This window comes from Apostichopus japonicus, chromosome 20 (genome assembly GCF_037975245.1).
Source record: "Apostichopus japonicus isolate 1M-3 chromosome 20, ASM3797524v1, whole genome shotgun sequence".
Lineage (NCBI taxonomy): Eukaryota > Metazoa > Echinodermata > Holothuroidea > Aspidochirotida > Stichopodidae > Apostichopus > Apostichopus japonicus.
The window spans coordinates 14,904,966-14,929,719 of NC_092580.1; the positions used below are offsets into that span (position 1 = coordinate 14,904,966).

The following is a 24,754-nucleotide window of genomic DNA, read 5'->3' on the forward strand; positions in this document are numbered from 1 at the left end:
AGCATGCTGGTGTGAGCTATTGTTACAGTGCGGCGTCTATCATTCTATCACTCTATCCGTCAACAATTAGAAAAACCACTCCCACTCGCACAATGGAATTTCATGAAACTTGGACACAAAGACCATTGGGTATAGGGCCATCAGAGATGGTCCGAAATTTGGGGTCAAAGGCCGCGGCCCTATATTTTCAAGTTGCTTCCGTTCGTACAGTGTATGGCCAGTTATAATGAATCTTGGTCACAACGTTCCTCGGGATGAGGGTTACGAGGGGTGTTCAGAAAATTGAGGTCAAATGTCATTTAGGGGGTCATCGGGGGTCATTCTTTGTAATATTTTCAAATATCTCAATCTCCTCAAGATTTTGATGGATCACATTCAAAGTTGAACTGATGATTGTTGGATTGTGTATGAATAAGTTGATGCCTAATAATTTTTGGTCAAAAGTTAATTACAATTAATCTCCATTGTTTAAAAAAATCTGAGCCTTCACCTTTTGCCAAAGCTCCTTTAATTTGTCTCCAAGTCTCTGTAGTGTTTGTTCACATTTGTGGTTAAGCTCTACAGAGGCTGTTAGTTGAATTAAAGCAGGATTGGGAGTTGTTATTAACTATTGAACTGTAAGCATGAGAGCCCTATAGCCAATCAGCACTTGCCGATTCTTAGAAGTCTTTGAGCCTGAGGTATGTAAGCAGCCAGCCAAAATTTTGGGAAGGTGTGCTTATGAAGTAATGTCTGCTCAGGTGGAGGGGAGAAAGTTTAATAGGGTAGGTCAGTGGTATTGTTTGAGAGTGGGTAAAATAGGATTTAAAGGGGGAAAATAGGAATTATAGCCAGTGGTGTGGCCAGGATTCTACTAACTGAGTGTGGGGGGGGGGGGGGGGGTTATCGCCGTTTTGAGCTAGGGGTATAAATTTGTCTTTGTACCTAAAATGTTTGACCTCATGGGCCCAAAATTGGTGGAATCTGAAAAATGGCCTGAAATTTGGTGGACCATAAATTTTTGTGGGCCCTACATTTTTGAGCTCGGTATGAGCTCTGCACCATTGGTGCTCTAGTTTTGTTTTGTCAGTTCCCGACTCCATTTCATTAGTTCCCGATTGTCCACTTACAGGTCGCAATTGGACACTTTCAAGTACCGATTGGGAACTTCTAGGTCCCGACTGTCCAATTTTAAGCCCCAACCGTCCATATCTAGGTCCCAATTGTCTGAACCAAATGTAGTGTTAGCAATATTTTGCGCGAATAGTCCTTGACAATTCAATTATTTTACAAAATACCTTCATCTTCAAATCTATTTCAAAGGGCTATTGATAGCATATTTTTACATTGATTTTTGTTCCCCGGAGGGAGTGGGCCGAATCCCGGGGGTAGTGCAAGACCGGACCAACCCGTGGCTAGGACGGAGCAAGCTTCTATTCCATAGCCCATGTGCAAAAATAAGTCATACAAGCGACTCCATGAGTCGCGATTCAGATATTATGCTGAAAAGAACAGATACTTTTTAAGAAAAAGTCGCCTAGGAAAGAACCTGGGCATGTAAACCAAAGAACTGAACGACTGATGCGCTTCTAACCCCAGACTCCTTGCATCGGGACTGTGTGATCATCGTCAGGTGTGCATCACCATTCCCCTCGAAAAGGAACAGATACTACACATGATCTTTGACAAAAGGCCGAGTAGCGATCTTAGCCAAAAGGCCGAAAGTCATACCGATTTAACGTTTAGTTTCGAGCGTTGCATAGAACAACAACTTATTATCGCTGTGCTAAAGTTTAAGCCACGCCCTTACGTGAAATAATTGACTAATAATTCATTGAACAAGGAAATTCATGGACAATATATTCAACTTTTATCTTTAGAATGATAACTAGCATAAATAAATATACATCAAATAAAAAAATCCAATCTAGCTACCATTTTGGCAGATAAAACTGGTTTGAAAATTACCTGAACTAGTCTAACAAAAGCATGAACAACAAATGCATAACTAACGTTAACAGATGTTAACATTAGAAATAGGTGTCACGTAATCAGCGTGTCGCGAACTACCAGAAAAGATACACATTTATCGCCTTTGCGACAAAAAGTTTTTTCACCTAAAAGAAACCGTAAGCAGTTTTTGCCAAAATTTTTGCCAAAATTTGACCCATTTATTGATAAATGTCAAGATAAAACTCAAGATGTCAAACAAAGGTTTGATTTGACTGCTTTGAAATCACGTATCACTGGCAAGATGCGCCGAGCGCCCTTTTCTTTCGCTCAGTTTGCAACTTTTCAGAGGAACATAGAAATCAGAAAAACTTTTAGGGACAACAAAAGGTTTTAAACCTTTGTTCGTCGTAAAAGTTTTTCGGTCGTACTTTTTTTGAGGTGAAAAAACTTGTTGTCGCAAAGGCGATAAATATGTATCTTTTATGGTAGTTCGCGACACGCTGATTACGAATCTGAAGTTTATTTTGGAATTGGGTACCAAAAGAGGTACTTTTTTAACTTTTCAGACAAAAAACCTATTTTTGGCGCAAATAAAAATTGCCAAAAGTTGACCCAAAATCGATTTAGCCCAAAAGACGTAACAGGGAGTAATCGATGCTCAGGAGCCCAAATCTGCAACTCCTAGGTCCATATCTGCTTCCGTTCGGGAGATACGTGGTCCTAAAGTACAAGATAGAAATACGTGTTCTTTATAAGTGCAAAATTTGGAAAACCCCCTCTTTTCAGCCCCTCTCTTGCCCTCTCTGAAACACCCATCGACATTAAAATTAGACGTGAAGTAGAAGACACCCTTGTCTTTGTTATACACCAATTTCGTGTAATTATCTGACCGGGAAAGATGCGTCGAGCGCACTCTGATGATGACACTTCTTTCGCTCAGTTTGCAACTTCAGAGGAACAATAGAAAACTTTTAGGGGCAACAAAAGATTTTAAACCTTTGTTCGTCGTAAAAGTTTTTCGGTCTTACTTTTTCAAGTTTGAGGTGAAAAAAATTGTTGTCGCAAAATCGATAAATGTGTATCTTTTCTGGTAGTTCGCGACACGCTGATTACGAATCTGAAGTTTATTTTGGAATTGGGTACCAAAAAGAGGTACTTTTTTAACTTTTCAGACAAAAAACCTATTTTTGGCGCAAATAAAAATTGCCAAAAATTGACCCCAAATCGATTTAGCCCAAAAGACGTAACAGGGAGTAATCGATGCTCAGGAGTCCAAATCTGCAACTCCTAGGTCCATATCTGCTTCCGTTCGGGAGATACGTGGTCCTTAAGTACAAGATAGAAATACGTGTTCTTTATAAGTGCAAAATTTGGAAAACCCCCTCCTTTCAGCCCCTCTCTTGCCCTCTCTGAAACACCCATCGACATTAAAATTAGACGTGAAGTAGAAGACACCCTTGTCTTTGTTATACACCAATTTCGTGTAATTATCTGACCGGGAAAGATGCGTCGAGCCCACTCTGATGATGACACTTCTTTCGCTCAGTTTGCAACTTCAGAGGAACAATAGAAAACTTTTAGGGGCAACAAAAGATTTTAAACCTTTGTTCGTCGTAAAAGTTTTTCGGTCTTACTTTTTCAAGTTTGAGGTGAAAAAAATTGTTGTCGCAAAATCGATAAATGTGTATCTTTTCTGGTAGTTCGCGACACGCTGATTACGAATCTGAAGTTTATTTTGGAATTGGGTACCAAAAAGAGGTACTTTTTTAACTTTTCAGACAAAAAACCTATTTTTGGCGCAAATAAAAATTGCCAAAAATTGACCCCAAATCGATTTAGCCCAAAAAACGTAACAGGGAGTAATCGATGCTCAGGAGCCCAAATCTGCAACTCCTAGGTCCATATCTGCTTCCGTTCGGGAGATACGTGGTCCTAAAGTACAAGATAGAAATACGTGTTCTTTATAAGTGCAAAATTTGGAAAACCCCCTCTTTTCAGCCCCCTCTCTTGCCCTCTCTGAAACACCCATCGACATTAAAATTAGACGTGAAGTAGAAGACACCCTTGTCTTTGTTATACACCAATTTCGTGTAATTATCTGACCGGGAAAGATGCGTCGAGCGCACTCTGATGATGACACTTCTTTCGCTCAGTTTGCAACTTCAGAGGAACAATAGAAAACTTTTAGGGGCAACAAAAGATTTTAAACCTTTGTTCGTCGTAAAAGTTTTTCGGTCTTACTTTTTCAAGTTTGAGGTGAAAAAAATTGTTGTCGCAAAATCGATAAATGTGTATCTTTTCTGGTAGTTCGCGACACGCTGATTACGAATCTGAAGTTTATTTTGGAATTGGGTACCAAAAAGAGGTACTTTTTTAACTTTTCAGACAAAAAACCTATTTTTGGCGCAAATAAAAATTGCCAAAAGTTGACCCAAAATCGATTTAGCCCAAAAGACGTAACAGGGAGTAATCGATGCTCAGGAGTCCAAATCTGCAACTCCTAGGTCCATATCTGCTTCCGTTCGGGAGATACGTGGTCCTAAAGTACAAGATAGAAATACGTGTTCTTTATAAGTGCAAAATTTGGAAAACCCCCTCCTTTCAGCCCCTCTCTTGCCCTCTCTGAAACACCCATCGACATTAAAATTAGACGTGAAGTAGAAGACACCCTTGTCTTTGTTATACACCAATTTCGTGTAATTATCTGACCGGGAAAGATGCGTCGAGCCCACTCTGATGATGACACTTCTTTCGCTCAGTTTGCAACTTCAGAGGAACAATAGAAAACTTTTAGGGGCAACAAAAGATTTTAAACCTTTGTTCGTCGTAAAAGTTTTTCGGTCTTACTTTTTCAAGTTTGAGGTGAAAAAAATTGTTGTCGCAAAATCGATAAATGTGTATCTTTTCTGGTAGTTCGCGACACGCTGATTACGAATCTGAAGTTTATTTTGGAATTGGGTACCAAAAAGAGGTACTTTTTTAACTTTTCAGACAAAAAACCTATTTTTGGCGCAAATAAAAATTGCCAAAAATTGACCCCAAATCGATTTAGCCCAAAAGACGTAACAGGGAGTAATCGATGCTCAGGAGTCCAAATCTGCAACTCCTAGGTCCATATCTGCTTCCGTTCGGGAGATACGTGGTCCTAAAGTACAAGATAGAAATACGTGTTCTTTATAAGTGCAAAATTTGGAAAACCCCCTCTTTTCAGCCCCTCTCTTGCCCTCTCTGAAACACCCATCGACATTAAAATTAGACGTGAAGTAGAAGACACCCTTGTCTTTGTTATACACCAATTTCGTGTAATTATCTGACCGGGAAAGATGCGTCGAGCGCACTCTGATGATGACACTTCTTTCGCTCAGTTTGCAACTTCAGAGGAACAATAGAAAACTTTTAGGGGCAACAAAAGATTTTAAACCTTTGTTCGTCGTAAAAGTTTTTCGGTCTTACTTTTTCAAGTTTGAGGTGAAAAAAATTGTTGTCGCAAAATCGATAAATGTGTATCTTTTCTGGTAGTTCGCGACACGCTGATTACGAATCTGAAGTTTATTTTGGATTTGGGTACCAAAAAGAGGTACTTTTTTAACTTTTCAGACAAAAAACCTATTTTTGGCGCAAATAAAAATTGCCAAAAATTGACCCCAAATCGATTTAGCTCAAAAGACGTAACAGGGAGTAATCGATGCTCAGGAGCCCAAATCTGCAACTCCTAGGTCCATATCTGCTTTCGTTCGGGAGATACGTGGTCCTAAAGTACAAGATAGAAATACGTGTTCTTTATAAGTGCAAAATTTGGAAAACCCCCTCTTTTCAGCCCCCTCTCTTGCCCTCTCTGAAACACCCATCGACATTAAAATTAGACGTGAAGTAGAAGACACCCTTGTCTTTGTTATACACCAATTTCGTGTAATTATCTGACCGGGAAAGATGCGTCGAGCGCACTCTGATGATGACACTTCTTTCGCTCAGTTTGCAACTTCAGAGGAACAATAGAAAACTTTTAGGGGCAACAAAAGATTGTAAACCTTTGTTCGTCGTAAAAGTTTTTCGGTCTTACTTTTTCAAGTTTGAGGTGAAAAAAATTGTTGTCGCAAAATCGATAAATGTGTATCTTTTCTGGTAGTTCGCGACACGCTGATTACGAATCTGAAGTTTATTTTGGAATTGGGTACCAAAAAGAGGTACTTTTTTAACTTTTCAGACAAAAAACCTATTTTTGGCGCAAATAAAAATTGCCAAAAATTGACCCCAAATCGATTTAGCCCAAAAGACGTAACAGGGAGTAATCGATGCTCAGGAGTCCAAATCTGCAACTCCTAGGTCCATATCTGCTTCCGTTCGGGAGATACGTGGTCCTAAAGTACAAGATAGAAATACGTGTTCTTTATAAGTGCAAAATTTGGAAAACCCCCTCTTTTCAGCCCCCTCTCTTGCCCTCTCTGAAACACCCATCGACATTAAAATTAGACGTGAAGTAGAAGACACCCTTGTCTTTGTTATACACCAATTTCGTGTAATTATCTGACCGGGAAAGATGCGTCGAGCGCACTCTGATGATGACACTTCTTTCGCTCAGTTTGCAACTTCAGAGGAACAATAGAAAACTTTTAGGGGCAACAAAAGATTTTAAACCTTTGTTCGTCGTAAAAGTTTTTCGGTCTTACTTTTTCAAGTTTGAGGTGAAAAAAATTGTTGTCGCAAAATCGATAAATGTGTATCTTTTCTGGTAGTTCGCGACACGCTGATTACGAATCTGAAGTTTATTTTGGAATTGGGTACCAAAAAGAGGTACTTTTTTAACTTTTCAGACAAAAAACCTATTTTTGGCGCAAATAAAAATTGCCAAAAATTGACCCCAAATCGATTTAGCCCAAAAGACGTAACAGGGAGTAATCGATGCTCAGGAGTCCAAATCTGCAACTCCTAGGTCCATATCTGCTTCCGTTCGGGAGATACGTGGTCCTAAAGTACAAGATAGAAATACGTGTTCTTTATAAGTGCAAAATTTGGAAAACCCCCTCTTTTCAGCCCCCTCTCTTGCCCTCTCTGAAACACCCATCGACATTAAAATTAGACGTGAAGTAGAAGACACCCTTGTCTTTGTTATACACCAATTTCGTGTAATTATCTGACCGGGAAAGATGCGTCGAGCGCACTCTGATGATGACACTTCTTTCGCTCAGTTTGCAACTTCAGAGGAACAATAGAAAACTTTTAGGGGCAACAAAAGATTTTAAACCTTTGTTCGTCGTAAAAGTTTTTCGGTCTTACTTTTTCAAGTTTGAGGTGAAAAAAATTGTTGTCGCAAAATCGATAAATGTGTATCTTTTCTGGTAGTTCGCGACACGCTGATTACGAATCTGAAGTTTATTTTGGAATTGGGTACCAAAAAGAGGTACTTTTTTAACTTTTCAGACAAAAAACCTATTTTTGGCGCAAATAAAAATTGCCAAAAATTGACCCCAAATCGATTTAGCTCAAAAGACGTAACAGGGAGTAATCGATGCTCAGGAGCCCAAATCTGCAACTCCTAGGTCCATATCTGCTTTCGTTCGGGAGATACGTGGTCCTAAAGTACAAGATAGAAATACGTGTTCTTTATAAGTGCAAAATTTGGAAAACCCCCTCTTTTCAGCCCCCTCTCTTGCCCTCTCTGAAACACCCATCGACATTAAAATTAGACGTGAAGTAGAAGACACCCTTGTCTTTGTTATACACCAATTTCGTGTAATTATCTGACCGGGAAAGATGCGTCGAGCGCACTCTGATGATGACACTTCTTTCGCTCAGTTTGCAACTTCAGAGGAACAATAGAAAACTTTTAGGGGCAACAAAAGATTGTAAACCTTTGTTCGTCGTAAAAGTTTTTCGGTCTTACTTTTTCAAGTTTGAGGTGAAAAAAATTGTTGTCGCAAAATCGATAAATGTGTATCTTTTCTGGTAGTTCGCGACACGCTGATTACGAATCTGAAGTTTATTTTGGAATTGGGTACCAAAAAGAGGTACTTTTTTAACTTTTCAGACAAAAAACCTATTTTTGGCGCAAATAAAAATTGCCAAAAATTGACCCCAAATCGATTTAGCCCAAAAGACGTAACAGGGAGTAATCGATGCTCAGGAGTCCAAATCTGCAACTCCTAGGTCCATATCTGCTTCCGTTCGGGAGATACGTGGTCCTAAAGTACAAGATAGAAATACGTGTTCTTTATAAGTGCAAAATTTGGAAAACCCCCTCTTTTCAGCCCCCTCTCTTGCCCTCTCTGAAACACCCATCGACATTAAAATTAGACGTGAAGTAGAAGACACCCTTGTCTTTGTTATACACCAATTTCGTGTAATTATCTGACCGGGAAAGATGCGTCGAGCGCACTCTGATGATGACACTTCTTTCGCTCAGTTTGCAACTTCAGAGGAACAATAGAAAACTTTTAGGGGCAACAAAAGATTTTAAACCTTTGTTCGTCGTAAAAGTTTTTCGGTCTTACTTTTTCAAGTTTGAGGTGAAAAAAATTGTTGTCGCAAAATCGATAAATGTGTATCTTTTCTGGTAGTTCGCGACACGCTGATTACGAATCTGAAGTTTATTTTGGAATTGGGTACCAAAAAGAGGTACTTTTTTAACTTTTCAGACAAAAAACCTATTTTTGGCGCAAATAAAAATTGCCAAAAATTGACCCCAAATCGATTTAGCCCAAAAGACGTAACAGGGAGTAATCGATGCTCAGGAGTCCAAATCTGCAACTCCTAGGTCCATATCTGCTTCCGTTCGGGAGATACGTGGTCCTAAAGTACAAGATAGAAATACGTGTTCTTTATAAGTGCAAAATTTGGAAAACCCCCTCTTTTCAGCCCCCTCTCTTGCCCTCTCTGAAACACCCATCGACATTAAAATTAGACGTGAAGTAGAAGACACCCTTGTCTTTGTTATACACCAATTTCGTGTAATTATCTGACCGGGAAAGATGCGTCGAGCGCACTCTGATGATGACACTTCTTTCGCTCAGTTTGCAACTTCAGAGGAACAATAGAAAACTTTTAGGGGCAACAAAAGATTTTAAACCTTTGTTCGTCGTAAAAGTTTTTCGGTCTTACTTTTTCAAGTTTGAGGTGAAAAAAATTGTTGTCGCAAAATCGATAAATGTGTATCTTTTCTGGTAGTTCGCGACACGCTGATTACGAATCTGAAGTTTATTTTGGAATTGGGTACCAAAAAGAGGTACTTTTTTAACTTTTCAGACAAAAAACCTATTTTTGGCGCAAATAAAAATTGCCAAAAATTGACCCCAAATCGATTTAGCCCAAAAAACGTAACAGGGAGTAATCGATGCTCAGGAGCCCAAATCTGCAACTCCTAGGTCCATATCTGCTTCCGTTCGGGAGATACGTGGTCCTAAAGTACAAGATAGAAATACGTGTTCTTTATAAGTGCAAAATTTGGAAAACCCCCTCTTTTCAGCCCCCTCTCTTGCCCTCTCTGAAACACCCATCGACATTAAAATTAGACGTGAATTAGAAGACACCCTTGTCTTTGTTATACACCAATTTCGTGTAATTATCTGACCGGGAAAGATGCGTCGAGCGCACTCTGATGATGACACTTCTTTCGCTCAGTTTGCAACTTCAGAGGAACAATAGAAAACTTTTAGGGGCAACAAAAGATTTTAAACCTTTGTTCGTCGTAAAAGTTTTTCGGTCTTACTTTTTCAAGTTTGATGTGAAAAAAATTGTTGTCGCAAAATCGATAAATGTGTATCTTTTCTGGTAGTTCGCGACACGCTGATTACGAATCTGAAGTTTATTTTGGAATTGGGTACCAAAAAGAGGTACTTTTTTAACTTTTCAGACAAAAAACCTATTTTTGGCGCAAATAAAAATTGCCAAAAGTTGACCCAAAATCGATTTAGCCCAAAAGACGTAACAGGGAGTAATCGATGCTCAGGAGTCCAAATCTGCAACTCCTAGGTCCATATCTGCTTCCGTTCGGGAGATACGTGGTCCTAAAGTACAAGATAGAAATACGTGTTCTTTATAAGTGCAAAATTTGGAAAACCCCCTCCTTTCAGCCCCTCTCTTGCCCTCTCTGAAACACCCATCGACATTAAAATTAGACGTGAAGTAGAAGACACCCTTGTCTTTGTTATACACCAATTTCGTGTAATTATCTGACCGGGAAAGATGCGTCGAGCCCACTCTGATGATGACACTTCTTTCGCTCAGTTTGCAACTTCAGAGGAACAATAGAAAACTTTTAGGGGCAACAAAAGATTTTAAACCTTTGTTCGTCGTAAAAGTTTTTCGGTCTTACTTTTTCAAGTTTGAGGTGAAAAAAATTGTTGTCGCAAAATCGATAAATGTGTATCTTTTCTGGTAGTTCGCGACACGCTGATTACGAATCTGAAGTTTATTTTGGAATTGGGTACCAAAAAGAGGTACTTTTTTAACTTTTCAGACAAAAAACCTATTTTTGGCGCAAATAAAAATTGCCAAAAATTGACCCCAAATCGATTTAGCCCAAAAGACGTAACAGGGAGTAATCGATGCTCAGGAGTCCAAATCTGCAACTCCTAGGTCCATATCTGCTTCCGTTCGGGAGATACGTGGTCCTAAAGTACAAGATAGAAATACGTGTTCTTTATAAGTGCAAAATTTGGAAAACCCCCTCTTTTCAGCCCCCTCTCTTGCCCTCTCTGAAACACCCATCGACATTAAAATTAGACGTGAAGTAGAAGACACCCTTGTCTTTGTTATACACCAATTTCGTGTAATTATCTGACCGGGAAAGATGCGTCGAGCGCACTCTGATGATGACACTTCTTTCGCTCAGTTTGCAACTTCAGAGGAACAATAGAAAACTTTTAGGGGCAACAAAAGATTGTAAACCTTTGTTCGTCGTAAAAGTTTTTCGGTCTTACTTTTTCAAGTTTGAGGTGAAAAAAGTTGTTGTCGCAAAATCGATAAATGTGTATCTTTTCTGGTAGTTCGCGACACGCTGATTACGAATCTGAAGTTTATTTTGGAATTGGGTACCAAAAAGAGGTACTTTTTTAACTTTTCAGACAAAAAACCTATTTTTGGCGCAAATAAAAATTGCCAAAAATTGACCCCAAATCGATTTAGCCCAAAAGACGTAACAGGGAGTAATCGATGCTCAGGAGTCCAAATCTGCAACTCCTAGGTCCATATCTGCTTCCGTTCGGGAGATACGTGGTCCTAAAGTACAAGATAGAAATACGTGTTCTTTATAAGTGCAAAATTTGGAAAACCCCCTCTTTTCAGCCCCCTCTCTTGCCCTCTCTGAAACACCCATCGACATTAAAATTAGACGTGAAGTAGAAGACACCCTTGTCTTTGTTATACACCAATTTCGTGTAATTATCTGACCGGGAAAGATGCGTCGAGCGCACTCTGATGATGACACTTCTTTCGCTCAGTTTGCAACTTCAGAGGAACAATAGAAAACTTTTAGGGGCAACAAAAGATTTTAAACCTTTGTTCGTCGTAAAAGTTTTTCGGTCTTACTTTTTCAAGTTTGAGGTGAAAAAAATTGTTGTCGCAAAATCGATAAATGTGTATCTTTTCTGGTAGTTCGCGACACGCTGATTACGAATCTGAAGTTTATTTTGGAATTGGGTACCAAAAAGAGGTACTTTTTTAACTTTTCAGACAAAAAACCTATTTTTGGCGCAAATAAAAATTGCCAAAAATTGACCCCAAATCGATTTAGCCCAAAAGACGTAACAGGGAGTAATCGATGCTCAGGAGCCCAAATCTGCAACTCCTAGGTCCATATCTGCTTCCGTTCGGGAGATACGTGGTCCCAAAGTACAAGACAAAGTACATTAAAATTAGACGTGAAGTAGAAGACACTATTGTCTATGTTATACACCAATTTCGTGTAATTATTTGACCGGGAAAGGCTTTTTGTCTATATGATTCCTTTTTTTTTTTGGGGGGGGGGGGTTCCTTTGAAGTTGCAAACTGAGCAAAAGAAGTGTTAGGAGAGGGCGCTCGACGCATTTTGATCTTTTGCCATTTCCTCCTTCCATTCTGAAGTAGAAATATTAGAAAACGAGTATTATTTCTCAACAGTTGCTGTGGCGCAATGGGTAGTGCCTGTACCTGGAGTGCAAGACAAACTCAATGTCTAGGGTTCAAACCCCAGTTAAGGCAGTTTTCCTTTTACTATTCTTATACCTCTTTCCTTCCATTCTGAAGTTCAAATATTAGAAATGAGCTATATTTCTCAACAGTTACAGTGGCACAGTGGGTAGTGCCTGTACCTGGAGAGAAAGACTAACTCCTTGTCTAGGGTTTGAACCCCAGTTAAGGCAGTTTTCCTTTTACTATTCTTATACCTCTTTCCTTCCATTATGAACCTTAAATATTAGAAACGAGAATTATTTCTCAACAGTTGCTGTGGTGCAGTGGTTAGTGCTCTGGACTGAGAGAGACAGAACAAACACACTGTCATGAGTTCAAGACCCCACCAGAGCCTTTTACTTTTTTGTTCTTTGGGACAAGCAGAAGTGTAAAGGTAAGAAACGAAGTTTATTTCCTTGGGAACCAAACTGCTGTCATTGGTAGTTCTGTGTGTTGCTACTTACTGATCAGCACGGTTCAATCCTTGGGTGGGTCAGTGAATTCTGTAAAAGGAGTTCGCTGGCAATCCGAAGTGGCCTATGTGAGCTGCCTGACAAGGTCACCAAGTGGCCAAAGTGGGATGCACGGTCCCCTCCCCCAACAAGATTCCCAAGCGAGTTGGCCACTACCCCTCTCCCTGACAAGGTTCAGCGGAGAGGTCTCCCCTCTCCCTGACAAGGTTCAGGGAAGAGAAAGTTTTGAAAAACAACTGGATCTTTAAGTATTTGAAAAGCTTCCAATTTCAGTGTCCCACCTCATGGTCTAGTGGTACAGAATTTTTTTATCAGCTATGACATGGTGGGACCCATCAACCAGTTATTTATCAGCTATGACATGGTAGGTACCATCCACCAGTTAGTTATCAGCTATGAAATGGTGGGGATCATCCACCAGTTAGTTATCAGTTTGACTTGGTGGGTACCATCAACCAATTAGTTATCAGCTATGACATGGTGGGTACCTTTAGTTATCAGTTATGCCATGGTGGGTACCATCCACCAGTTAGTTATCAGCTATGACATGGTGGGTATCATCCACCAGTTAGTTATCAGTTTGACTTGGTGGGTACCATCAACCAATTAGTTATCAGCTATGACATGGTGGGTACCTTTAGTTATCAGTTATGCCATGGTGGGTACCATCCACCAGTTAGTTATCAGCTATGACATGGTGGGGATCATCCACCAGTTAGTTATCAGTTTGACTTGGTGGGTACCATCAACCACTTAGTTATCAGCTATAATATGGTGGGTACCATCAAACAGTTAGTTATCAGCTATGGCATGGTGGGTACCATCCAACAAATAATATCAGCTATTACATGGTGGGTACCATCCACCGGTTAGTTATCAGTTATGACATGGTGGGTACCTTTAGTTATCAGTTTACCATGGTGGGTACCATCCACCAGTTAGTTATCAGCTATGACATGGTGGGGATCATCCACCAGTTAGTTATCAGTTTGACTTGGTGGGTACCATCAACCACTTAGTTATCAGCTATATTATGGTGGGTACCATCAAACAGTTAGTTATCAGCTATGGCATGGTGGGTACCATCCAACAAATAATATCAGCTATTACATGGTGGGTACCATCCACCGGTTAGTTATCAGTTATGACATGGTGGGTACCTTTAGTTATCAGCTATGCCATGGTGGGTACCATCCACTAATTGAGACCTACACTGAGTTGGCAGTTCATATATAGCATACCTTTTAATTGCTATCTGGAGCATCTAGTTTAGAGATTCATACCTCAAATATTTTCATGACTGTCAATGTACAAGCTCGGCTCTACAATGTTTGAATGAACACAACTTGACTCAACTGTTGTATTGTGGGAAATAGAGTACAGTCCTTTAGTGTGTGTGCCTAAGACTAAGACTCAGGCAGGATTTTAGCTGGCAGTGGAGTGCACACACTGGGTAACAACTACAAATTATCCAGTTTCAACAAATGTAACCAATCCCTATGAAGTAAATGTGCATGTGACTGAAAGGAGTACTGCTCATAAACATAAACTAGTTGTCGTGTGTGTGCTCATCGATCTCTCAGTGTACAGGTTAGACCACCGGTATTGACACACAAGATAACAAGGTCACAGGCAGTGGGCTTGTATTAGGGTCCTGTTCAGTCTGGTAGTTTGCGGCCAGCTTTGCACTTCACCACTATCATAATGAAAACCAATAAATCGAAGAAACCAGTAAACCATTGACACCTTCAAAAAATCACACAAATGATAACATGGCAAATATAAAATTCATTTCCACAATCCATATTGTTTTATCATCGAGAAACGTTCTGTTCTAAATTTGCATTCATCACATCACCATGACATCAGAAAATTTACCAGTCTTACCCTTTGAGTGTAGTAAAGTATTAATTTTACACTTATTCCATAGGCAGTTCTTTTAACTTCTCATCTCATCTTATTCTAATTCCTGTACTGTTCCTTATTAATTAAGTGTACTAATACTTGTGCTTAGGCAATCCATTAGTGATAAACCTCACTTAATATGAAAAAAAAAAAATGCCTACAGATGGCATCTGCCAACCAACAAGAGCATGAAAGCATCTGTGCTAACATGAAGACCCCCCTCCACCTCCCCTTTATTGGAACAACCCCACCCTCCCCCCACACCCGTTACCTTCATTAAATGTTAACCAACAGACCAATTTCATGCAAATGCGTGTTTTCAAACTTTAAACATTACATTAACATCAATATTCCTACTACCCTGCTTCAAATTTAATTCTCAGGGGTTTTAATATTAAGTCATATTTCAGTCACACAAATATGGCTTTATGCCCTTCCTCTATACGGTAACCTCTGTCCTTGACTTCCTTGTCAAATTCTTCCCTGTGGTAGTACACTGCAGATTACAGTTCCCACACTTGACCTTCCAAACATACCCCTTTTACAACATTACCTCTGCCTTGTGCAAGGCATTTACAATCTCAGTGATTAAGAGACAAAAACAACTCAAGACTTAATTCTACAGGCAAATTATGTGAATATTGTTCAAGCATGCAGAGAAGCCGTTTTAATTATTTATGTTTGGTTAACACTGCACACTTTGATTGAGCATAGTTAAACATATATATGTATTAATTATAGGAAATGAAAAAAATGGAAATGAACATTCATATACATAGCAAGAAAACTTTAATAAGGTCAGTAGCCACACGTCTCTTATCCAAGGACCCACATGGTTTGTTTCAGACGTACCATTATTGACCGACAAGAATGGCGCCTCGCCTTCGACCGCGGCTGCTTAATACATATGTGTATGTTAAGTACATTGTGGGATCGTTAATGCAGTTCTGCAATATCTTTCTATGTGTCTGCAGGATACTAACACAAGGGCATTGACTCTATACTTCATACAAAACGGTTTCGATTCACGAAAGCAAAGCATTCACATCGTGTTATATACTTCTGTGAATAGAGGGCTCACAGGTCATCATAAAGACCATTGTTGTTGGCTTCAAAAGGTTTACAGCTGGCAACCTCACATAAACCCTGCTCAAGATTACTGTAAGCAGAAGCCTTTCCCTGTCATAGATTCAAATTAAACATCTGTTCATACATTCAGAAGAAATAACCTTTGCATAAATATCAGCTTGAACTAGAAAATCATTTCGATTTATTTTTAGAGCTATACCAGTGAGGACCTGAGAAACTGTCCTCCTTATATAAAACATAACATTATCACAGCTACTAACAAATTAATTCATGCTCCACAAGTAATGACTTTTGAGCAATGCTTTTTCATTTCCATTAATATCCAATATAACTTCTACAATGTTGTATTCCCTTCGTGGCAGCAGTCGGCCAACTTACAATGTTGCCAACTATTAAATATAACTGACATCATGACATACAGTTTTATTTCATATTTGTTTCACCACCAGATCCCCCACCCCCATCCCGACCCCCCACCCCCTCCTGGATTACAGAAGAGGTTCTTATTTGGTGTGCTGTATGTAATTCTTTGACTGACCCTTAAAAAGAAATGAACCCCTCTGATTTTTTCCTTCAGTTCTGACAGTAATGAAGAAAAAAGTTTTAAAAAAAGATGAAAATTATTCAAAATGTGTCAAAATACCTGTTGAAGTAACGATCAGAGGAATAATCTCACGCACGAGTATCGAATCCCAGAGAATCATGCACGAGAATTAAAAGGAGGAAAACACGAGAGATCTGATTGATAAACAGGGGAGGTGATCATAATAATTGATTACATTCGGTTCTATATTTTGTAGTAGTATCCGATGATATATCAAGAAATGAGAGGTTGAGGATACCAAAAGGGGATCGAGGAGGGGCAAAGAAAGGATTACTGGAACTTCACTGAAAATAAAAGACATTCCATTTCCCTCTCTCGCCCTCTCTGTTTGAACTAATCAACCGTATGGCATTAAACCAGTGCCACAAGGCGTCTTACAAATTGTTTAGAAAACACTGAAATTCTACAAAAAACAAGACTACAAATGCCTCATTAAATCTAGGCCAACTGGGAAAATTACTGTTTGTTTGTTATTCTGAAATATTTTGAAAGTGGTCATTAAAATCTACCAAATTTACAAACTGCTGAAAAATTGAAACTTTTACCACTTTTTTGACCTCACGCTGGGCCTGGACAAAGTCTTGTATATACAAAATTCATCAAATGTACAAAATATACATAACTATAGTACATTGTAATTTTTGAACTACTAGAAAAAGAGGACCAAAATTAAAAAAAATTGTGGAATGGTTGTTGCTACTACACACTAAAAATATGATACAAATTGCCAAACTAGTTCATGCCTTAAAAGTGGACTAAGAAATAATAATAAGAAAAAAAAAGAAGAAATAATTGAAAATAAAAGCAGCCTGACAATGAAACCACATGACCTTACTGATTTGGGCTTTGTGATAATAAAAGATCAGTATGGGTGGGTGGGGGAGGGGGAAGGGTGAGGGGGATTGGTTATTCATTGCAAAAGAATTTATGTTTGGTAACTTCAGTTTATAATTGTGGAATTGTTCTATCGAGTACTGTCATACATGTAAACGTCTAGGTTTTTGCGCGACCCTAGGTAAGGTCGCAGCGAATGATACGTTGTGTCCACGCATATTTAATGAATCGTGTCTGAATATTGCCTATCAGTGAGATTTTTCTACTTGTAGATTAGTCCCTTTCACTTTCACAATGCATAGAGTCAAAACTTGCTCTAGGCAAACACTGCTAGGCCTACAAATGTCGGAGAAAACGGTAGCACTTTGTGACAGGTAGACTAGGCATTGCAGCATTAACGTTAAGCTGAGACAATTTTTGTATATCCCAATTTTGGGCTCCAATGGTTACGATTCAACAACTACAAGGGGGGTTCATCATAGCATTAGACTCATGAAAACCCATCCACACACATTATGCGAAAAAACATGAGGCAAACCCACTTTGGACTGTGTATCCCCAAGTGCGGTTAACACAACACCGTCTATCACTCCAGCCAGTTGAAGAAACAGCATCTTTATAGGATATGACATGTGTAAAACTGAGAGAATATTAGGTGATGTGTTTCATCCCTAACATCTGCATTTCATGTCACCAACTCACCAATTTCGATCATCTAGGCTTCTACGTTTATGGAAAACAAAAGTTATCTGCCTGGCTGATATTTTTCTTTGAAATACCTTCTCTGTTAGGCTGGCATGAGAGACAACTAACTGATTCAGAAAACATGAATCTGTTTTGGCCCAAGAGTTTTAAACTCTACATGTAAGATTCAACCAAACATATATAGCTATATCGTTATAGTTCTTCACTAAATCATCACACTATAGACAAACCAAAATGAGTCACACCCATTGGATACACTTAAAACCTCCAGACACTGTCAATGTAAATAAAGTCTACATGTGACATTATCGTGCACCGACACAAATCACTCCCAATACCAGTGTACTCCATGCCCCCTAGTTCTCCAACCCATCCTTTTTCTCAACCCATGTATTTTTTCTTTCTACTTTGATGAAATCAACAAGGGACAAAGTACATTGTCACGAAACGAAAACATTTTAAAAATGGGAAATTAAACATAGCTAGCTAAGTAGGTTGTAAAATTATCTACACGTCTAAAAAAAAAAAAAAAAGTAAGTTTGGCAACAAACTTGGGAATGACTCTACTTTGAAAGCTACAATACCAATACCTATCATTATATCAATATTACCTTCAATTGCATTGACAATTATGTACACATTTGTAAAAAGAAAGTTGCACCACAATATAATAATAATAATAATAATGATCATAAAAAAAAAGATGTAAAATGGGCAGGTTTTGTTTTTTTGCAAACTTCTATGAGCAAATTCTAAAAAAGTTCAAACTGTCACAATCTAAAAAAAAGTAATAACCATACATAACAGCATAGTAGGACAAGAATCTAGCTCAAACATGCCCCCCCCCTCATCTTTTAAAGAATCGAAAAAAAATCAAATATGAGGACGATTAAAAAGGCAAAATGGCTCGAGTGAGCAACCGGGACATATGCCATCAAATGTCCATTCTATTGTGCTGGCAATCTATAAATATATAGACAAAAAATGAGAATGCCACACATATTTAGAAGAAACTACATCAATCATCTGAAGAAAGGGGGCTTTCTCACATAAGCCCGACCCAGCTCCCACCTTAACGGCATCCTGCTCAATACAGAAATGCACGTGGTGAATAAACACTTTCAATAGAAATTAAGTCTTTAGAACAATGAAAATGTTCTTTGTTTTAAAAAGTATGAAAAGTACTGATGACAATCTTCTACACATTAAAAATCTGTACTTCTAATTTTTAAAAATTTGTAAAACTCTACCCCTTTAAGTATCGGCTATACCGTGAAGATTACATCTTTATTGTTTTTGTTTTTTTCGTTTAAATTTTTATGTAAATTCTTAAAATGTCTCAAGTTAAGACACCTTTTATGCAAACGTAGTTTACTCATAAATGTTACATATTTATACTTATGGCATTAGGATTCACTTCGTCCAGGAAAACTTGTCCTTTGTTAATGCCAAGCCTCACGTCCCGACTGCTGTTTACTCCTCTTATCCTGACCATTTCCCTGCTTGAGGGAAATGCCAGAAGAGTTTCTCGATGGGTAAAAACCCACTCATTACTGATAATTCTAACAACTTTGACTACTTTTGTCAAATTGCACATCGTCACCAATAACAATCTCAAAATCTATCAAATCAGCAAGTATTACATTATAATTAAAATGCTTGAAAAAGGAGTGAATTTCCAAATAAAAAAATTGAACTTTTGACTAAAACATTATCCCACCATAGGTTTTCTAGGAATCAACCAAGATCCATAGGGGGGGGGGGGGATCTTGTGATGTTCTGATCACGATGTAACTGATACGAGTGATCCAAACAGGATCCACTCGGCTCTGACAATGCATGGATTAACAGATGTTAACCAACAAGGATCTTGTCACGCAGGGATCAGATATGACTTATGACTTGATATGACTCCAACGGTCACAATCTATATCACTTGTACATTTAAAGATGGTCAAGAAAGACCTCCTGCAAAATGCCTTTCAAGAAGAAATAATAATATCACAATGTAAATCGTTATCGAACTGACATCACTGGAGGAGACGGTTGCTATTTACTCTAGAGAATCGTAATCTGTTTAGTACTCTCAGATCAGATATATATCAGGTGATGGAACCACGAGTAAACCTCCGTACCTCTCCATCCTAACACCACTCACTGAGATCTACACCACCGTGGTTCTACTTCATCGCATCTTCTTCCCCCAAAAGTCATCCCGTCTCTTCTTTGCTCTCTCTAACACCTCCGAAGCCAGCGAGACGCTCGAATGCGAGGAGAGCGTCGACAGGGAGAGCTCGTCACTGTCTCTGTCTTCGTGGTGCTTCTGAGGACTCCACGTCTGTGAGCTCCGACCGTTCTGCTTACGCGGAGTCTTGTCGGGGAGGTCGCCGAAGATGAACGAATTCGGTCTGTCCTCTGCGTCGACCCGGTGAGATGCAACTTCGGCGGCATGTTCCCTGGTCTGAGGATAAGCGGTCTGTGGTCTGCCATACATGTTACCAGAGCTTGGACGGTTCAAAGGACCTGTGTAAAGGACAGGGTGCAGAGATATGATGGTATTTCTTACAACCTGTCTCTTCCCTTTGCAAGCATAATTACTATATCACAATACAACCACCACACAAGCAGCTTTGGTTCCACCTCAAAAGTAACGATCTCTCTTCAAAGTCCTACTATGTTTCAATGCAACCAAATAAAGTGACTTTAGTTTGATTCATATATCCTCAGGGGTAATGGAAATTGCACGTTTTGAGATACAAATAATTCAATTTCAAGAAAAGGAGACATGTACAACAGTATTAGTAATATGTGTGTGTATGTGTGCCAATGTGGATGTATGGGTTCTATAGCAATACCACAAAATCATGGACAAAATATTGTACAGACACAAATTTAACTTCTTATTCTGATTTTCGCCTCAAACCCAATCTGTCTTAGATACACACGCAGACGTACCATCTTTAAGGCTGTAGGTTTTCCCATTCTTTGGGTTCATCTTGTCATCAGCTGCAGGTGGTGGACCTCTAGGCCCTGCCAAGGTCTTTGGTGGTTCCACCTTTGTTGGCATGACTGGCATAGCAGGGCTGGTTTCAAAATAATGATTGGAATGTCTCTGGAATGTCGGCACTGGACGATGGTCAGGACTCAGTGGGTCAGGGTCATTGGTCTTCCTCCCTGCTGCCGGAGAAGACTGTATCTGTGCGCCCTGGAAGATAATGAAAGGTTGAGATTACGATCAAACGCTCTGCTCACAGCAAACTCGACTAAGCAGCTCACGGGTTATACATAAGTTACAAGTGAAATACCAACTGTTGGGAATAGAAGCTCTCAGTTTCTTAGCGAGAAACTAAACTGTTTTATTATTAAAGCAACTATATAGGTAGGTTCTGCAGACTTGTCATATGAGTACAACAGCCAGAGTACAAGTGGAGCTCCATTTGGTCTGAGTACAAGTACTAGTGCTGGGCCCTGAGTACAACTGTGTAAGTTTGCACTTGTATCTATACAAGATTTTACAAGATTAAAATGCCTCGAGAATGACTGCGAGTAAAAATCCACAAGAGTGAGTATGCAAAGTGGTAATTTTGTTTATAATATCGCCACACAAATAGTATGGACACACTACAAGGAAGGACACACTATGGGTATGGACACACTACAGGTATGGACACACTACAAGTATGGACACACTATAAGTATGGACACACTACAGGTATGAACACAACACAAGTATGGACACACTACAAGTATGGACACACTACACGTATGGACACACTATAAGTATGGACACACTACACGTATGGACACACTATAAGTATGGACACACTACAGGTATGAACACACTACAAGTATGAACACACTACAGGTATGAACACACTACAGGTATGAACACACTACATGTATGGACACACTATAAGTATGGACACACTACAGGTATGAACACACTACAGGTATGGACACACTACAGGTATGAACACAACACAAGTATGGACACACTACAAGTATGGACACACTACACGTATGGACACACTATAAGTATGGACACACTATAAGTATGGACACACTATAAGTGTGTCATTCTGATATCATTTCAATACTGTTCTATATTAAATAAAACACTGTATCAATGCAGTAAGAGAATATAGCTAACTGGTCAAGTTTCATTTGAAATGCTAACAACAACAAAACTTCAAATATATTGAAATTGTCGACATTGTTAGTTACATGTGGTTTAATACTGATATCATAGTGGGTTGCAATATGTTTTACATCTACATTGCAAAGATTGCCTTCTTCCCTCATGTACTGTGAGGTTTCATACGCATTGACAGCATAACAGGCAAGAGTATTACAGATGATGTGATCAGAGATCCACTAGAAGTACCTTTAAAATCCAACAATGTAGACCATATAGATAAGTTAGTAAGTAAGTAAGTAAAACTTTATTGCTCCATAAAATCGGAATTTTGATACTCGCACATTATAAGAAATACAAAAATATATATATAACTATATTCATATTTACAATTAATAACTAAGGAAGGTAAGATCAAGTTAAATAGTTAAAGACAGAGAGCCTACCCATCCAAGGACTAGGAAACCGCCTAACGACTCAAATTGCTGTTGTAAAGTTTTATTGCACGAGGGATAAATGAATTGCGGTGCCGGTTAGTCTTCAGTTGAGGAAGTCTTAGTCTACCAATGCCCCTATCTATTAATCTATCATGAAGTTGAACATGAAATGGGTGACTACAGTCGTCCTAAACGGAGTTGAGCTTGGACATTCAATGCAATGAGAATGTTTCATTATAATAGTTGTGGTGAATATATATACATATATAACTTGTAACATCACAGAAGAGACAGCTCAACAACACTAAGTAGCTGTAGCTGGGCTTCCTTTGTCTGTTTTGTTCTGCACAAATTTGTCACAAAAGCAGACAGACATGTTCTTTGCACTGCTACCATGATGTATAGTAAACTTCCCCTACCAGATCATAGACATGTCACTGGTGCAATGATGTGTACGGACATGTACAAGGTGTTTTCCCTAGTATAGAATTGTGCCTTTTTAACACATAACATAACAAGCAAAATGAAAATGAACTCTATCATCACAATTCACTTACGATGGGTTTCATACGCATCATGAGTATGTAACCAGTTGTATTTATATTTCCAGCTAGTAATCTAGTATTCCAATCCATTGGTATTCATCAGCGATCTAGTCTAGAGAAATCCAGAAACATTTATAGCTCTTTGGATTGCATCATCAATTGGACTTCAGTCACAGAATGGGATTAGTGCTTACGAGTAAACTGTCCACCATACAACATATCCAAATCACAAGCACAGAGACTCACCTTGTTAACCTCTGTTGGATCCTTAGGAGGGGTTCTGGGTGGGGTCAAAGTTCGGTCCGGTGACACACCCTCCTCTTTACTGCTAAGGCTGTTATCATTATCATCGTCATCATCCTCATCACTGTCATAGTCAAATGCTCCTGAGATTCCTCCCGGTAAAATGGCTTTTGCTCTCTCTAGAAAAATACGAAAAACACAAAATGACCGAAATGGACCATGGTGTCACAATTTTTTGTTCGCATTGAAGAATACTTTCCAGGAAAGTCTCTACAGATTTACAACAATCAATGCCACAGGGCAACTGATCAAGTGTTAGTAATTGGTAAGTGCTGGTGGCATAGCTTGGGTTTAACGGACCCCACCCCCCAACCTCAAGAGTGAGAACTGCGATACTTCAATCATCGATTATCTAAACTAAACTTGACACAGAGTCATAAATATAAATTAACCCACAACGCTCTCACTGATCATCTTACTTGTGATCCGTTGGCCCAAAGTGTCAGAACCAACCCTTGGGGGCCCCAAGAAATTGGGGTCCCAGGGCCAATGAACCTTCTTAAAGTCCCTATTACTACACCTCTGGTAAGAGTGTATAAAGGCCGTTACAAATCAATTTATTCAATTGCTGCATTTCCAATGACCCCTGCTGCAGTAGTGACAATATCTTGTCTAGCATAAAACAGCTTCACCTGTTATTTGCAGCTCCTTCCACCATCGATTCCAATCAGCCTGGAGGCCTCTCAACTCACCTTGACGATTTTTGATACCATTTCTTTCCAGCCCTAGTGAGGTTGACATGCCAGACCCATTTACCACCTCAGCTGAGGGCCTTGTCTGGGGTCTGAGTGCTGCATTGGTACGGTGAGATGACATCGCTCCACTGGGTGCAGTCCTTGGTCTGGGTCGAACATCTTTCCTCCTTGGTGGTGAAGTTAAAATTGCACCACCTAAGAGAAAAGAGAAAATTGATTCTTCATTGTCAAGTCACTTTTACTTTTTTTTTTCTATCTCTTAAAAATACACTTCATTATAATATAAAAATAAACATTAAAAAAAAAAAATCAATTTTACACAACAGTGTAGGGGATAAAAAGCCCACAAATTGTGCAGAGTTGGTTGCATCTTTCTTCCATTTAATTTTTTTCTATTTGTTCTCCCTCAGATCTTCATTAATCTCTCTTTGTTCATCCACTCTTCGCATCAACAGTTCTTATCAACTTGCATAAACAACTTATAACCAAAACATGCAATATTTACAATACCATAATACATCTCTCTCTTAAACCCACATATTGTCAACATTTTTTATCATGCCCAATCCTTTACTGAAATTTACTTTTGTCTGACATTAATACAACATTGATGCCTGTTGACCTAATGTGAGCATTGACCTCTAAAAGTTTAAATAGGATTCTTGCACTCACCACGCTGGATCTATATACTAAGTATGAAGTTTAAGAAAGATGTACTTCTTTTTGTGCTAACAGGATTTTCAGACTTTTCACTTAAATGTTGACCTCCACAAATTCCAATAGGGTTCTTGTACTCAACAAGCTGAATCTGCATACCATGTATCAAGTTCAACAAAGATGTTCTTTTTGAGTTATCGTATTCATGAATTTTTCAGACTTTGACCTCTGTTGACCCCAAACGACCCCAAACGACCATGGAACTTAACAGAAACAATAGGCTTCTTGTACTCAATA

At 39.0% G+C, this 24,754-nt stretch overlaps 1 protein-coding gene and 1 pseudogene across 1 annotated transcript in view; both read right to left on the reverse strand.

Annotated features, from left to right (window-relative positions):
* Positions 1–1,344: 1,344 nt before the first annotated feature.
* On the reverse strand, positions 1,345–1,524 carry LOC139962255 (U2 spliceosomal RNA; annotated as a pseudogene).
* A 12,811-nt stretch (positions 1,525–14,335) lies between these two features.
* LOC139961143 (nuclear protein MDM1-like) overlaps positions 14,336–24,754 on the reverse strand; it is a 39,848-nt gene continuing 29,429 nt past the window's right edge. The window contains exons 12-15 of the mRNA XM_071960063.1: positions 23,798–23,995; positions 23,049–23,224; positions 20,641–20,890; positions 14,336–20,208 (exon numbers count right to left, since the gene is read on the reverse strand). Coding sequence (XP_071816164.1) covers positions 19,871–20,208; positions 20,641–20,890; positions 23,049–23,224; positions 23,798–23,995 — 962 coding nt within the window. The 3' untranslated portion in view covers positions 14,336–19,870. The remainder of the gene's footprint in view (positions 20,209–20,640; positions 20,891–23,048; positions 23,225–23,797; positions 23,996–24,754) is intronic.